This window comes from Pleuronectes platessa, chromosome 2 (assembly GCF_947347685.1).
Source record: "Pleuronectes platessa chromosome 2, fPlePla1.1, whole genome shotgun sequence".
NCBI classification, from domain to species: Eukaryota; Metazoa; Chordata; class Actinopteri; order Pleuronectiformes; family Pleuronectidae; genus Pleuronectes; species Pleuronectes platessa.
The window spans coordinates 10,313,249-10,329,578 of NC_070627.1; the positions used below are offsets into that span (position 1 = coordinate 10,313,249).

Sequence of the window (16,330 nt, forward strand, 5' to 3'; positions counted from 1 at the left end):
GCGAGGGGAGGGGGTTCGGAGACTGCAGTAGCTGTGTGAACTTCTAACTCCTTTACATGTTTTTTATTTATTTACAGGAGCTCATATACCTCCACCACGACGCATTACATAACAGACACTTTCCTTAATTAAAGACTGAACCGCAGTGGAAGCAATTACACCAATCGTGGATTGCGTTTGACTGTAAACAGCAGTTTCTGATATAGTGTTTGTGGTGCATGTTTGCATCTCTATGGTACTGGTATGGAAAGGCAGGTGGTATTGTCCTAACAGTGGGAGCTGAATCCGTGACAGCAGGGGAAAGAAAGAGCAAGAGAGGAAAAGGCAGGGGGTGTGACAAGGGAGTGTGGAAGACAAGATAGAAATGGAGTTAAAGAGGGCTTAATGGTCTAGTGGAGCGAGAGAGCAACAGCGAGGAAGAGTGAAAGGTAGTGAAAGCGGAAAAACAGGGTGAGCACGTGAGGGGGCCAAGTAAGAACACAGAGCCATGGAAAAAAAATCAAGATGGGAAGAAGAAGAAAGAGAATAAAAAAAAAAAGACTAAAGTCATTACCAGACACCTGTTCATCCTTATTACACCAAAGACTCTACCAGTACTAATTGCTAAATCAGTATGACAAGCTAAAGCAGTGCACTAACTGAAGTGCACAAGAGAGATAACTATGACCTGTACCGATGAGTTTACTGAGTCATATAAGGACTGGTACAACTGGGAGATAGAAACAACACAGTCAGAGATAGATAGCTGCTGATTCAACTTGGCACCTAGATTTTTGTGACTTTGAGTGAGAGAACAAAAAGGTTATTTTGATGTTGACATTTTTATGGAGAGATTGGTCGGGATAAACAATAGTTAATTCCTCAATGTTTATTTTAAGGTGGCTTTTTTTCTATGTGGGTATGTGAGAGACAATCTGTGAGTGAGATTGAAGGGTCATATGGCTGGAATGATGGGTTTCGTTGGGTGTCACCATTAAATTGAGAAACCATGAACACACTCCTTATATTGAGGACTCTGTATGTTGATTGGCCAGCTTGGAGTCTGGGGAGCCAATCAGCAGCAAATACCAGACTTTACAGGTGGACTTCAATCAGGCTTGCTAGTACCTGGAGAGACACACCCTGAGGGGGGAGGGGGGGGCAGACCAAACTGATGTTAAACCAGATCTTACTCTTGGAAACTGATAGATTGTAAAGAAAGAGACTAGATTCTCCTGCTCTTTGTATAATCCGGATAAAGACACAGGCTATTCGATTCTGTACACATTAAACATGTTATATACAAGTTTTCTTTCCTTCCATAAAACCATATTAGTCAATTGTAGAGACGCATGAATGCATTACCCACTGCAGACATTTGATCTGTTTATCATAGAAAAGGCACAGGAAACCTATAAACAGAAACAGCTAAATGGAATTCAGCCATTATTTGATTATTTACACCTGTGTTTTTCGGCGCCTCTGGGGTTTCAGGATGGATCAGGAAAATGTTTTGCTTTGCAGATGTTACATGAGGTTGAACTTGGCCCTTCAACTATTAGCACATCACCCTGCTGCTGCTGTAATAAGAGGGATATAATATATTATTATAATATAATCATTGTCATTCCTGTTTTAGCTTAATATTCTTGATTGTCTTTATTTCATAAGAATTGTCTAAGGTGAATTTCTCTTCAATCTGGTTCAGATACAACCAACCTTCCCTCGTACTCAGAACAAACCTTGATAAATACATTAGCTGCTGAAGCACATAAGGGGAAATTTCATATTTCACTTCCCTTCACTTTCCTGCTTAATTCTCTGAACATCTCACGCAGAGTCCTTCTCCGTGTGAATGTGTGTAGCTAGACGAATGGTTTTTCATGCAGCCTGCAGGATGTATTGACGGCCGGCTGTGTCAGTCCAAGAGTTTAATTTGGGCCTCAGGAAATTTTCCACTGTTGGTTTTTCCACTCCAGGTGATTCATTAGGAGGGTGGTTACAGTGTGTGCTGTGTTTGCTTGAGCATGTGTGGACACTTAAGCATATCAGGGTTTTCCCTGGCCCCACGTAACACTACTACAGGACAGGACGTGTTGAGTTTGCAGAGCAATATATATTGTTTTATTATTGTCACATTGTCCAAGACGCTATGTAATAAGACAAATTAGACGTGCAATGGTATAGTCAGTGTATTTTACTGCATAACTGCTGATGACTGCTAGGATGATTACTTTTATGACTTATCTGGAAGACAGTTAGTCATGATGATAAAATTTAATTTTGATTGTAAAGCATCTAATCTGGTTGACTTGTGGAGAATGTTTAATCTAACAGTGTGAATCAGGTGGATAATCCTTTTTCTATCAAGGACCATTTCAGTTTTAATGACATCCTTCAGGGCTCATACAAAATTATTGAAAACATAGAAAAGTTAACTCTCTAATGTGATGTCTGGAAGTGAGACACCGATCATTGGTGAGGGGTCAGATGGTAGTGATGCTGCAACGGATGGCTGGATTCAGCCAAAAAAGAACTTCCTCAAACAAATCCTCAACTTTGGTTGTGCCATGCTTTGTTATATAGTGCGCCTATTCTAGAGCTTTTGCATCACAATGGCTGATTGTATGGTTGATTTGAATATAGTCTTTCATTTATATATTTTGAATCTTGTGGAATAGCCAACGACAGTGTTTTGTGATTATACAAGTCTAGTTCTAGTTAATTTGTAACTTTGTATTGTTTTCTCTCATGTTGTTTTGGACATTCAGGTGTCACATTACGGCATCCGTACTTCTCTCTAATATACTCCACCTGTTGAATGCACTTATTGAATTTTCTGAGGTATTTCCTCATTAAATCTAAATCTATTCTATTACAAAAAAAATTACATATCTAAAATATGAACAGTTTCAGCATGAAAAATATTCATAATATAGGCCGTGAGGAGTGAAGTGCTATTATTTATATTGCTGTAATTGTGATTGTGTACAAAGATGATGTGTATCAAATACTCAGATTTTAGAGTCTGGTGACACAGCTGAGGCTTTAGTGACAGCTGCACAAAAAACTGACGTGCACAATGTCATGGATACATTTTGATTTTGACAAAAAAACCTCTTGCTGAGTGTTTGGACAATTTCTTTCCTCTTAGAAAAGTTAGGGCCAACACCTCTGTTTGCTCAGTCTAGGCATGCACCGTGCACTGAGACAATATTGAGCGCAGAACCGATTGCAACTTGGCTGCAACATATTTGAGGGCAATGAGTTCAGGTTCTGCCATTTTCTGCCCCAGTATACTATTGATTCTGGCCCTGTCATCTCCTTTCCCCATATTACACATTCTGGCAGAGTTTGCCTTTCTACAACCAACCTTTATACTATCTGAATCCTTGTCACTTTCATGCAATATCCAAAGGCTACGGTTTTACACTTTTCTGGTCATGTATATTATTATTGTTTCAGTCACTGATTGCCACGTTTAGTAAAATGTATTTCCATGAAAATTATGTTCTATTTATTTTCTTATTTTGCCAGAAATCACGAAAAAGTACGATGATGTACCAAGAAAGATGTCACAGCACAATGTGTGTGGCTACTGGGAACTACTGCCCCTTTTGTTGTGTATTTATTACTTATTGTCTGTGGCATCTGCTGATGGTTATTGGATGGACACACACACTTTTCAACAACCACACTTTTTCAACAACAGAGGTCTTAAGAAAAATGAAAAAACCCATAGGAGTGTGCTCACAGCTCAACTAGACATGGCTATGCAGAGATGTGGTCACTGACGCTCATGTGTTTATGTCTCATTGAATTAATCACAACACACGCACAGTGTGTGTGTGTGTGTGTGTGTGTGTGTGTGTGTGTGTGTGTGTGTGTGTGTGTGTGTGTGTGTGTGTGTGTGTGTGTGTGTGTGTGTGTGTGTGTGTGTGTGTGTGTGTGTGTGTGTGTGTGTGTGTGTGTGTGTGTGTGTGTGTGTGTGACGCGTGTGTGTGACGCGTGTGTGTTTGTGTGAGACTGATTCAAAATGGTGCCTCCTTTAGATTCCATTTACTTTCTCAAATCAGAGTAACAAGCTCCTTCACTGAAACACAATTCATCCAAGCAATTAGATTGGTTTCCATTTACTGGGCACATTTTAGGTTCTATAAGAAAAGTGAATAGTTGGTATAGGGCTGAAAAGTCAATCGATCTGTTGATGGAAGGAAAATAGAAAATTAGGGTTTGAAATCGATTCAGCACCAGGTCCAGCTTCTCAAGTGTAAAACAACTGTGTCTTATATTTATGGTTAATATTCCGCAATTTCTGACAACAGCAACTGCAATTATAATTTGGTGAAAGTTATTTTGGTTTTATTGTCATAGCCATTTTCCATACAAACAATTGGACATTTCCTCTCCAGTATTATACTTATTGAACATTAAAGCCAAAAAACACAAACTAGGTTAATTTGCCCAGGGGTGGTCAAACTTTTGATAATAACTATGTTGATGACACACTGCTTTCCAATTGAGATGTTCTTTTATCGATACCATATTGTATGTGAAACACTTCCGACCCCTTCTGAATTTGAACAGCTCTTAACCTTTCATCCTCTCTGTTTTCAGACCTCTGACCCGTCCGAAGATTTTAACAGACAGGATTTCCAAACTGCCGCCCATCCCCAGAGCAACAGTCGCAGCAGCATCCACAACAGAGCGGCTCAATCCCACACCAGCAGAGATCCCACCTCTTCCTCCACCCATCGGACACAGACCCCGGGTGTACCGCAGAATTCGTCACATGTTCAAGAGCAGTCCCAGGCCTCAGATGGAGGGGTCCACCCTGGTCTAGCCAGCACTCTGGAACACATCATAGGTCAACTTGATATTCTCACTCAGGTGAGTGGAATTATAACAGCATACACGGTACTGTTCCTATGCCTCCCACCCACACTGTTAAGAACACAAGCTTCCTTTACTTTTCAGCCTGTGGGCCAGATATACAGAGACACAAAAATACTAAAAACAGAACCACCTTTTCTCTGCTGTTTGAACTACATGAGACGGAGACAACAAGTCATGGACATGTGTGTATCTCTCTACTATTATATTCTAAACTTCACATTTATAATACATTACTTTATTTCATAGGGAAAAACTTACTAAAGATGGTAGTAAACATGGATATAAAATGTCCATCAAAGTATTAATTGTGATGCTAAATTGCACAGACACTTCATTCAATCTTTTATTACGTGACATCAATTTACTGGACGTGTCTTAACCTAATGTCCTCTGGTTACTTTGGTTATCGCCACATCATTGTACAATTATTTGTTTGTACAACTTTTCGTGTCTTGAACTTTTCTTCTCTTGATGAATCCCAAATCATTTTATTGTATCTTTCCTGTAATAACATGCAGATTTGCTAACTATATTAATTTCATGATTCAAGTTGACATTCTATCGAATTGACTCGTTCTAATCTTTTTTTAATCTTACTTTATATTCTTAATCATGATATAATCGAATAACACTAAATCGGATATTGACACACTTGGGACCGAACAAACTGTTATTGTTTTTATCCATCATGGATGTCATAATAGATGTACACAAACACTCTCTCACTACACACCAACACACACACACACACACACACACACACACACACACACACACACACATCATGCAGGCTGTGTGTTCTATACTCGCAGTGTGAGTGCTCTTGTGGCTGCTGATGTCCAGACTCAATTGGAAGGCAGATCAAACCAGAGTCTGCAGGACGAATAAGAACATAAAAAACAATAGAAGAAAATCTGTTTCTTCAATTTTTGTATGTATGGATATCAATTTGTGGGGGGGGGGAGAGGAGTGACCTGTTGAAAGCATCTTAACATTGAAACATTCGAAGCTCTGCTCTTAACAAACTGAAATCACACCTCAGGCATTTAGCTGACGGATCTCTCCAGAATATGCAGTTAAATTATTGGCAACTTTTATTAATCAATCAATTCAGTAGGATTTTTATTTTCCCAACCTATCTGCTATATTAGCTCAGTGCAAGGTGTTCCTTATTTCATAGATATCATTTCATATTTTTCTGGTCTCCTTGCTTGGGTTCAGATGTGGTAAATGAAACTCAACACTTTGTGCAGATGATTAAAAGCCATGAAAGAATCGCCAGATTATTTTTACACTTGCTGTAGTCACTGGCCATTCCTGACTTAATCACATAAACCCACATTTTTGACGTCAATTCAAAGTTGTATACCAGCTGGGGGAGGGCATCATTATCATGTAATTGCTGCATGTTCTGTCCCGAGTATTAAGTTTAAGCTTGTTAAAAGAATGACCGAAAAATGAATCACAAGATGTGTGATGTTTTGCCAGGAACTGTTCTTAGACATCTAATCTCAGGGCAGCATCCATGATCCAGTTCTCACCAAATACCAACAGCTTCTTGCACATATCTTTGTTCTTTATTGAACTGAGGATCTGCATATTTCTTTGAATTATGTGTGCTGTTTGTCCATTTAAAATTGAAACCTCACTTTAAAGTTATAACAATACACATTCACTACTTGGTGTTCTTTCTTAGTATGAACACCACAGCAGTAGAGGACTTAGTAAGACATATGCTTACTGTAAAATAACTCTGCCCAGGCACAGCAAATAATAAATATACATCATCTATAATATACAGTGATAGTAAATATGGCATTGCAGAGATGCATACAGAGAAACAGCAGTCCAGCATGTGGGAGCATTCAGTTCTGGCCCTGGACAGCCAGGCAACTTACTAAGCTCTCCCAGGGTGGTGGTGCCATCCTCTGCCTTTCAAGACCCACGTACCCCAACCCTGATCCCAGATGGACAATCTGCATCTGGTTTCGAACCGTCAAGTCTTTGATTAACAGGTTTCATTTTTCAGTGGTAGATTCATCCTTGGTATATTTTTTAAGGTTGGGTCAATAACCTGAGAAAACAGTTAGATAACTATGCAAACTTCTGATAGCAATAGTTTATCTGCAGTGCTGTCATTAAAAAAGCACTGCACTTCCCATTTAGTTGTGTCATACCTGTGCGTCATATCTTTTGTGGCTGTCATTCGTTCTCTCTCTCTGTTAGTTTTTGTAAATTTGCTCGAAGTCTTTTCTCTTGTTGGTAAAACCTCTCTACGATCCACAAAGTAACACTGTGCTGGAGACATCTATTCTCAGTGGGAACTTAGTTTGCCTTGCCTCATTGAAACACACCTTGCGTCTGTTTGTGTCTTTTCCTCCCTCCTGTTCACTGTGCACGCTGACATTGGCATGAAAAAACTCAAAGACGAGCAAATTGTGTTTCAAGGTCGGGGAATTATACAAGAAAACAATTAGAGTGCATCTGGCGCTGGTTGTTTCACCGCTGGATAAATTGGACCCATAGACATATAAAATGAAAAGGGAGAAAAAATTATAATCAGAGAAAAATACTATAGAAATACTGAGAGATGAAATAAAAGTCTCTATCTTAAAGGTTACCTTGGGGAGTTGTTTAATCTTTGATCTCTTGATAATGAATGAGTTCACAACTGTTTGACTCGTGCACGCGCTGTGTGCAACGACTGCACATTACTAGGTTTATTTAGAAGGTTTTATGTCTAGATAGAGTTTTGGTGCTGGACTCTAGAATACTCCACGGGGCCTTTAATTCCCTACCTGTCTAAAGTGAGGGTCATGAAAATATACAGTGCCTTGCATAAGTATTCACCCCCTTTGGACTTTTCTACATTTTGTCATGGTATAACCACAGATTAAAATTTATTTCATCGTGAGTTTATGTAATGGACCAACACAAAATGGTGCATTATTTGGAAGTGGGGGGAAATATTACATGGATTTCACAATTATTTACAAATAAAAATCTGAAAAGTGTTGAGTGCATATGTATTCACCCCCTTTACTGTGAAACCCCTAACAAAGATCTGGTGCGACCAATTGCATTCACAAGTCACATTTGCAAGTCACATAATTAGTAAATAGGGTCCACCTGTCTGCAATTTAATCTCAGTATAAATACACCTGTTCTGTGACGGACTCAGAGTTTGTTGGAGATCATTACTGAACAAACAGCATCATGAAGACCAAGGAGCTCACCAAACAGGTCAGGGATAAAGTTGTGGAGAAATATGAAGCAGGGTTAGGTTATAAAAAAATATCCAGAGCTTTGAACATCTCTCTGAGCACCATAAAATCCATCATAAGAAAATGGAAAGAATATGGCACAACCGCAAACCTACCAAGAGGAGGCCGTCCACCCAAACTGAAGAGTCGGACAAGGAGAAAATTAATCAGAGAAGCAACCAGGAGGCCCAGGGTTACTCTGGAGGAGTTGCAGAGATCCACAGCTGAGGTGGGAGAATCTGTCCACAGGACAACTATTAGTCGTCTACTCCACAAATCTGGCCTTTATGGAAGAGTGGCAAGAAGAAAGCCATTGTTGAAAGGGATCCATAAAAAATCCCGTTTGGAGTTTGCCAGAAGCCATGTGGGAGACACAGCAAACATGTGGAAGAAGGTGCTCTGGTCAGATGAGACCAAAATTTAACTTTTTGGCCTCAATGCAAAACGCTATGTGTGGCGAAAACCCAACACTGCCCATCACCCTGAGCACACCATCCCAACAGTGAAACATGGTGGTGGTAGCATCATGCTGTGGGGATGCTTCTCTTCAGCAGGTACAGGGAAACTGGTCAGAATAGAGGGAAAGATGGATGGAGCCAAATACAGGGAAATCCTTGAAGAAAATCTGATGCAGTCTGCAAAAGACTTGAGACTGGGGCGGAGGTTCATCTTCCAGCAGGACAATGACCCTAAACATACAGCCAGAGCTACAAAGGAATGGTTTGGATTAAAGAATGTTAATGTCTTAAAATGGCCCAGTCAAAGCCCAGACCTCAATCCAACAGAGAATCTATGGCAAGACTTGAAGATTGCGGTTCACAGACGGTCTCCATCCAATCTGACTGAGCTTCATCTTTTTTGCCAAGAAGAATGGACAAACCTTTCCATCTCTAGATGTGCAAAGCTGGTAGAGACATACCCCAAAAGACTTGCAGCTGTAATTGCAGCGAAAGGGGGTTCTACCAAGTATTGACACAGGGGGGTGAATACTTATGCACCCAACAGATGTCAACTTTTTTGTTCTCATTATTGTTTGTGTCACAATAAAATTTATTTTGCACCTCCAAAGTACTATGCATGTTTTGTTGATCAAACGGGAAAAAGTTTATTTAAGTCTATTTGAATTCCAGTTAGTAACAGTACATAATGGGAAAAAGTCCAAGGGGGGTGAATACTTATGCAAGGCACTGTATCCTGTAAAAATCCTGTAAAAATCAATATCTGTAAAAATGCAGCAAATAACAAAGTAGGCATAGATCTGACACCTTAGCACTAGCTTGTGAGCATCTGATCTGTTTCATACCGGTTGAAGAACAGTTATTAAAACGGTTCCTATTGTAAACAATGTGGTTTAGACCCCGTTAGTCACATTTGATTTGAATTATACTATTGGAATCAGCATGTAACAACTTATTCAGACAACTGGAATTTTTAATAGCTATGTAATATAGCACAGTGCCTCAGAAACAGTGCTTGATGAAGCACATAGTTGGCTCTGAAATCCAAATCCTAAATTGTGTGGAATCTTAAACTGTTTTGTGCTTTATTAAGCTTTCCAGGCAAAGTTTACCCCATGATGTATTATATCCCCTAAAATACAGACTCCATAAAACACTTACTTTAAATGCAACCCTGTAGAAGCATCTGTCAGACTTTATAATGCACTCGTGCAGGTTTTTAAAGCACCACAAAGTGTGACGAGACTCCAGCTACAACTCGTGCTCTAATTTCTGGCTAATATGGAGGCTTAAATTACCGCTGCCCATCCTCTGGAGATTAGGCCGATTTAGGAACGTTATTTATTTCGGCACTATATTCCTGCTCCTTTTATGCGTCTTTTACGCAGCATTATTTTTCAGTTTTATGGCTCTTTGTAACCCTAATAGTCGAGGAGACTGAGAGGTAAGGCGATGAATTATTCAGCGTTCAAACAGTCTTCCGAAGCCACAGTTTGCTGTGTGAGCTTCTTTTCGTTTCTCTAACTCCCCAAGCCTCATCTGCCCATACCCCTTTTTTTTCTTCATGTTATTATTCATTGCTCTTACATATGAGCCTGCAGTCCGGACACGTACCCCCTTCTTTCACACCCCAACCCTTAATTATGAAGAATATTAAATAAAGAATGGCTCTGCTCAGTTTAATTTACTAATTCAAGTGCAGTATCACCCGTTCTTCCTCCATATACCACGAGCCACGAGTTCACTAAAGTAGAGTTTGTGACTTTTCTCTCACATAGCTCACGAGAGAAACCGTAGCAGAGCAAAAGTGCTGCATTTGAATTCACTCCTCGAAAACAGCCTTGCCGTCTAACTGCCAAATTATGCAGCAGCAACTCCGCCTTGTCTGCTTCAACCGTGTTAATGTGACGATAGATATGATAGATACAGACTAATCCCCTGAATTCATCTTCCTAATAGAACATCTGTATGTGGAAGTTCAAGGAACGTGGCAGAGAGTAAAGAAACATTGATGTGCAGCTTCTATATTTTTCCCCCAAAAAACGAAACTGCTCGCCGATCAAATGTTCTTTGAAGGATGGAAAGTTTAAAAGGTGTTAATGATTTTAAGAAACTGGATAACTCAAGTCACCTTTTAGATGTGAGATATGAAAGAACTGACATCGCCACCCATCATCAGCGCCACTCTGACGTATTCCGCTATTGTAGGGAGGGTCATACCAAAGCTATGAGACTTTGTAACACAGGCCAGTACCGCTCGGGGCAATGGAGAGTATAATGTGTTCTGGAGAGAAAAGAAAAACAGCTCACTCTATTTTTAGGAGCATACAGGTTTGGTTTCTACTCCAGATGAAAACTATAGGCCCGTATAATGTTGCCGTTGCCTGGGGACACGTGCAGAATCAGACACACACCAACCCCAATAGCTGGCTGAGCAGAGGACTGGGGAGCCATATCAGGTTGGTAAGACAAACAGGCTAGTATTGATCTAGAAAATGGAGACAGGCCGACAGAAGGAGAGAAAGAGGAAATATAAGACCTTTCTTTCCCATGATGCACGAAATAGCCGGAGATGTTATCTGGCTCGGTGGCTCAAAAGAAAACACCCGTCGCTCACACTTTGTTGAATTCATTGTTGTGCGATGTGTGTGTTGGACTATGGGATTATCTGATTCGAAGATTGGCGTCACTTCCTTCTTGATTACAATGTTTGTAGAAGTGCCGCGTGTTTGAATGATTTACAGTCATTTCTGATTACTAGATTTGAGGAATAATCTGTGGAGGGATGAAGTGAATGCAGATTTCTTTCTAGATGTAGGAAAATCTCTTTCAAAATCCGACTGCCTGTAGCACAAGTTATTTTAAACTTGTGTGGTTTATTTGATATTTCAGTTTTTTCGTGGACTCTCACAAACACGGTGTCCCACAAGGCCGGTGTGTGTGTGTGCTGGTTGAGTGTCACATCGTGATGGATGGGAAGAGTCTACTATCGAGTGGAGGGCTCATGGTTTGTTCAGACATGTCTGTGATAACAACGAGACAGAGAGGAGTGAACAGGGTGAGACAGACAGGGACACAGATAACAAGATGGACTGATGAGAGAAATAGAAGATAGAATAGAAAAGAGCATTTCTTGCATGTGACATAATAACTTTTGATCTCCATTCACATGGATCTTACATGATGAAACGTTGATGGATAGGTCAAGTGGTTTTGGAATGAATGAATTTGGTCCAAAACCTAAATTACATCTGTGTTAAAAATGTTATGATGAAATTGAAGAATTGACAAAATACTTTAAATAACCAACTGAGTCCTTTAACCTGAATATCCAGGGCTTGTACAGTTTCTTTTCTTGCTCCACTTGTGTGTTTGACTTTGTCCCTTGCTCTTTCTTTTCAAATGATCAAAACTACGGAAGTTTGGGGCCTGCCAAGAAAGTGTTTTTCTTTGGCATGAGGACGTGAACATGAACTTCATTCTTCTCCTCATCAAGCAAAAGATCTTGATCTAGATTTCTGTTCGTTGAATCGGGATATCAAGACACCTTTAGAAATAGAATATTGACTTGAATTTTTTCAGTAGATATTATTATAAGCGCTGGCCTGGTTGTATCAAGTGGCCATTAATTGATCATAAATAGAGACGTTCCTGGAATAGAAAGGAAACAGGATCCTACTCATATCATATTATTAGACGTGCATATCATGTAATAGTGTTGAGTTACCCATCATGTAGTTGAGATGAATTAAGCTATAAATGTGTTATTTTCCATTGTTGACCTGAAAGCTTGTGAGAGACGATGACTTCTGAGGTAAACTTGTGAGTCCGCACAGGACTGGTTATGTTTTAAAGGACCCATCGTATGCCCATTTTACCACAGTTGACATATCAAATTGTTCCTTGGGGTCTTAATGAAATGTCTGTAACATATTTTGGTCAAAATACCACAAGGATCATTTAAAACAGCCCCCTTTTTTACCCTGTCTAAAACAGCCCTCCTAAGATTGACCTGTTTTGAGTGCCCCCCCCCCCCTAACTAAATTCTAAATTACACTCACTGACACAAGGCAAGTTTATTTATAAAGAACATTTGAGACACAGCAGCAATTCAAAGTGCTTTACGTAAACATATGTAATTGGTAAAAGAGAGGAAACAAAACAAACAGAGACAAACTGTTGAATTACAGTAGTTTTATAACATTTTAAAACAGTGTAACATTTTTAAGTGGCATCAGGAAATTCAATGGAAAGCTGAAACGTTTTAAACCTTCATTTATAAGTGAGGTGGGACATAAATACTACAGGCCAATCCAGAGAGTACATCCGTCCTTGGTTGATATTTTTTTACCTTTTGGTAGTTCCAGTTGTAAACAAAATATATTTTGCGAATACAAACTATCTGAAACTGCTCACGAGCTGGAGCTGTGTTTGTCACGACGCAATATTAGCTCAATATTAAGCAATTATGTCAGAGATGCAGAGGGAGCTGTTGCCACTTAAGTGTCTGCAGAAGAAGACTCATTTAAATGACTCTCCTATCCCTGAGGATGCTCTGGTGTGGAGATATTCTCTCTGGTTAATAAAACTATTGGAAACTGCCAGGAGGTGCAACTTTCATCAGTTCCCTGACGCGTTGGAGATATTTGGGCCCAAAGCCGTTTTCAGACATGACCCACAGTTTGCTTTTATCACAGATGCGTTCACAACATCAACAAAGTCTACGCATTATTCAGGCGAGAGGTGGAGCATCCGGGTGCAGCAGGCAGAGGCAGGACGTTGCGTATTAATTCAGATTTTTCATTTTTGCATCTGTCGCGTGTTAGAAGCAATATCAACCAATCCAGTGGCCAACTCCTGCTGTGTCCTCACATCGGATTCTCCCCACTTTCTGCTACATGGTGGACTGGGTGAGAAATACCGCAGATAATCCAGAGGCTCTCAGGTTCACACTTTTCCCTCCTCTGGAGAAGGTGCGGATAGTCTCTGATAGCAGCGTTACACAAGTAATGTTAACTAGTTATCAATGGACCAGTCATCACCTAACAGACACGTGAAATAAACAAATGCTACACAAACATAATTGATTTATTTCTGGACTGTCAAAACAGCGTCTTCAAAGTTCCAGGCGTGTTTATTCAGCCGCGTTGCAGCCGTCTGCCACCAGGGGCAGGTCAAGATGTTTGGGCTCCACTTTTGGGAGCTGTCATGTTGTCCTTGTGTATTTACTGTCACTGCTTTAGACCCATGTCCTTGTGTATTATTTTAGCCTCATAATTATAAATACAAGCCTACATCTAACTCTATAAAGTGTTGCTGTTCATTAACTGTTTAATCACAGAATCATTCTGCATGCTTCCGTTTCATGATGAAGAACCGCTGCTGGTGATAAGTCAGTCCGCTCACATGGCTTCTATTGCTGCTAAGGATTTGTAAATAAAATATCCTTCTTAAGACCATTATGCTGGCAGTACAATTAACGTTCTCAATCCTCCTGCTTGTATCCGGTGATAAAAGGCTCATGTAGTGGTCCTCTGAACAGACGGCTCTGTCCTCGGTGATCGGCTCATTCAGACAGTGAAGATTCCACCTGGAGGCTCGTCTGATGAACAGGCAGAGATGACACGGCTGCTCAAATGTACAAGTGACATAACAAACGCTGCACTGTGTGAGGATGCTGAGAGGAAAAGTATGTCGCTCTGTGATCGCACTACCCACACACGCCGGTCCTGTGTGTCGGAAAGTGACTTTCTTGTGCTCTTTGTGAGCGTAAGTGTGTTTATGCAACTGTGTGAGAGCGAGAGAACAAGGAGAACAAGAGAGGGTGCGTGCCAGACACAGAGACTCTGCTGTGTTCGGCTCAGGCAGCAGATCTCGCCACGATAATCAGCTGGATTGTGTTGCACGCACAACATCTGTCCCGAACACACACTAACTGCCTCTTTCACACACACAAACGCGGCCATTATGTAGTCATTACTGTCAGGCTGATGCTGTGCAGCCCTCTCTAACATGCTCTGTCTCTCTCATCCATCTCCTTCCTTCCCCCTTCTCCCTCTCTCTCTCTTTTCGTCTTGTTCCTCTCCTCAATCGTCGCTCCTCTCTCCCCCCCCCCTTTTCCTCATCCAGACGGTTTCAATCTTGGAGCAGCGGCTGACGCTGACTGAGGACAAGCTCAAGGAGTGTTTGGAGAATCAGATGGAGATCAGTCTGCAGCTCCAGAGACGACAGGGGGAGGAGGAGGAGGTCTAAAGATGGCGGCATCACGGCGAGGCTGAGCTGCGGCGTGAGGGGAAACGGGGTCACATCCTCCCCCCGAAACAGAAACTAACATCATTGTTGTTAGATCAAAGTAAAAATGTGAGATAAAAGTTCACAGACAGCGCAGAGGACTTGGTCGTGAACAGTTCAACTGACCGGACCTTAAACGCACCTCGAGCCCGACTGCTGATTTACTGTGTGTGGTTATTTTGCTAAGAGATATCAGGAGTGAAGGAGGTGAATATTAGAGAAGTTGTTCCTCTGCAACAGTGCTGAGAGTGCAGTCCCCTTTTCTGCTGACGAAGGACCTGCTGCTACCAGTCACCGTGGGTGTGTGTGTGCGTGTGTCTGTGTGTGTATATACAATGGCTGCCTGTACAAAAGTGTAGACACACGCAAGAGACTTTGTTACTTGCCTATGCACTGTACATGCTTGTTTTTCTGTGTGTGTGTGTGTGTTTGTGTGTGTGTGTGTGTGTGTGTGTGTGCGCAGGCTGGCACAGGACGACACTAGCTAAATGATTTATTTGCACTCAGGCCAATACATTGATTTTAAATTGCCGACAGAAACTCAAAGCTTTTTTTTTAATCCGCCTGATATTGACCTTGTTCACTTTGTTGCCTGCAGATAGTTTTTTTCCAAAAGTACCCACAGTTTCAGACTTAGTAAAGCATCACTGCAGTCAACACGGGGCCTTTACTTTGAAACTTCTCTGTCCGATGGTAACTTTCAGGCAGATTTTGAAGGATTGAGCTGCTGATGTTCTTTATTTTTCTTATCGTCAACAAATCTCAGAGACCAAAACCAACATTTCATTTGAGCCAAATCCTGATGTATCAGTCAGCTCCACAAAAACAATTAAAAGCACTCCGCACCATTAATGGCACGTTCCTACATTACAGGGGAACTGTAGTTTATTGTGAGTCATAAATCTGCACCGGTCAATACCAGGGATCAACAGATTCCATTTGTTCCACATATTTAATCCACATTGTCTGTGTCATTTTAAATATTGTATTTCCAGCAGTTTTTCTTCACCTCAAGCCAGTATATGGGTTTTAGTGATATCCCTGGCCTCATTGTACATTACATGGAAATGTAGATTTTATGGAAAACATTTAAAATTCTGGAAAAGTGAAAAATTTTTAGGATATGTGCTCATTTCTGATTTGACAGACCGCAATCAATAAAGACAAGTTTGAATCGCTGCATCCAAAATTTATATTTTGAAATAAACTTTACTTTGAATAACGTTTGTTTAGTAGTGTTATATGTAAAAGAATATAAAGAAGACCCTATATATGTATTTGTGACAAGTGTGTCAGTAGGAGCGACCCGGGCTGAGGGCACAGACGAGGTGGGGAGTCAGAACGTGCTGATTATCAAAGTCATTCTTGGTTTTGATCTCTTATGATTTGTTGACAGGGAAATTATTATGTACAATATCAGTCATATACTTGAAATTTGTGTAA

General features: G+C 40.6%; 1 protein-coding gene across 1 annotated transcript in view; it reads left to right on the plus strand.

Moving 5' to 3' along the window:
- The window catches only part of poc1a (POC1 centriolar protein A), a 33,464-nt gene extending 17,134 nt beyond the window's left edge, over positions 1-16,330 (plus strand). The window contains exons 10-11 of the mRNA XM_053411677.1: positions 4,597-4,869; positions 14,726-16,330. Coding sequence (XP_053267652.1) covers positions 4,597-4,869; positions 14,726-14,848 — 396 coding nt within the window. The 3' untranslated portion in view covers positions 14,849-16,330. The remainder of the gene's footprint in view (positions 1-4,596; positions 4,870-14,725) is intronic.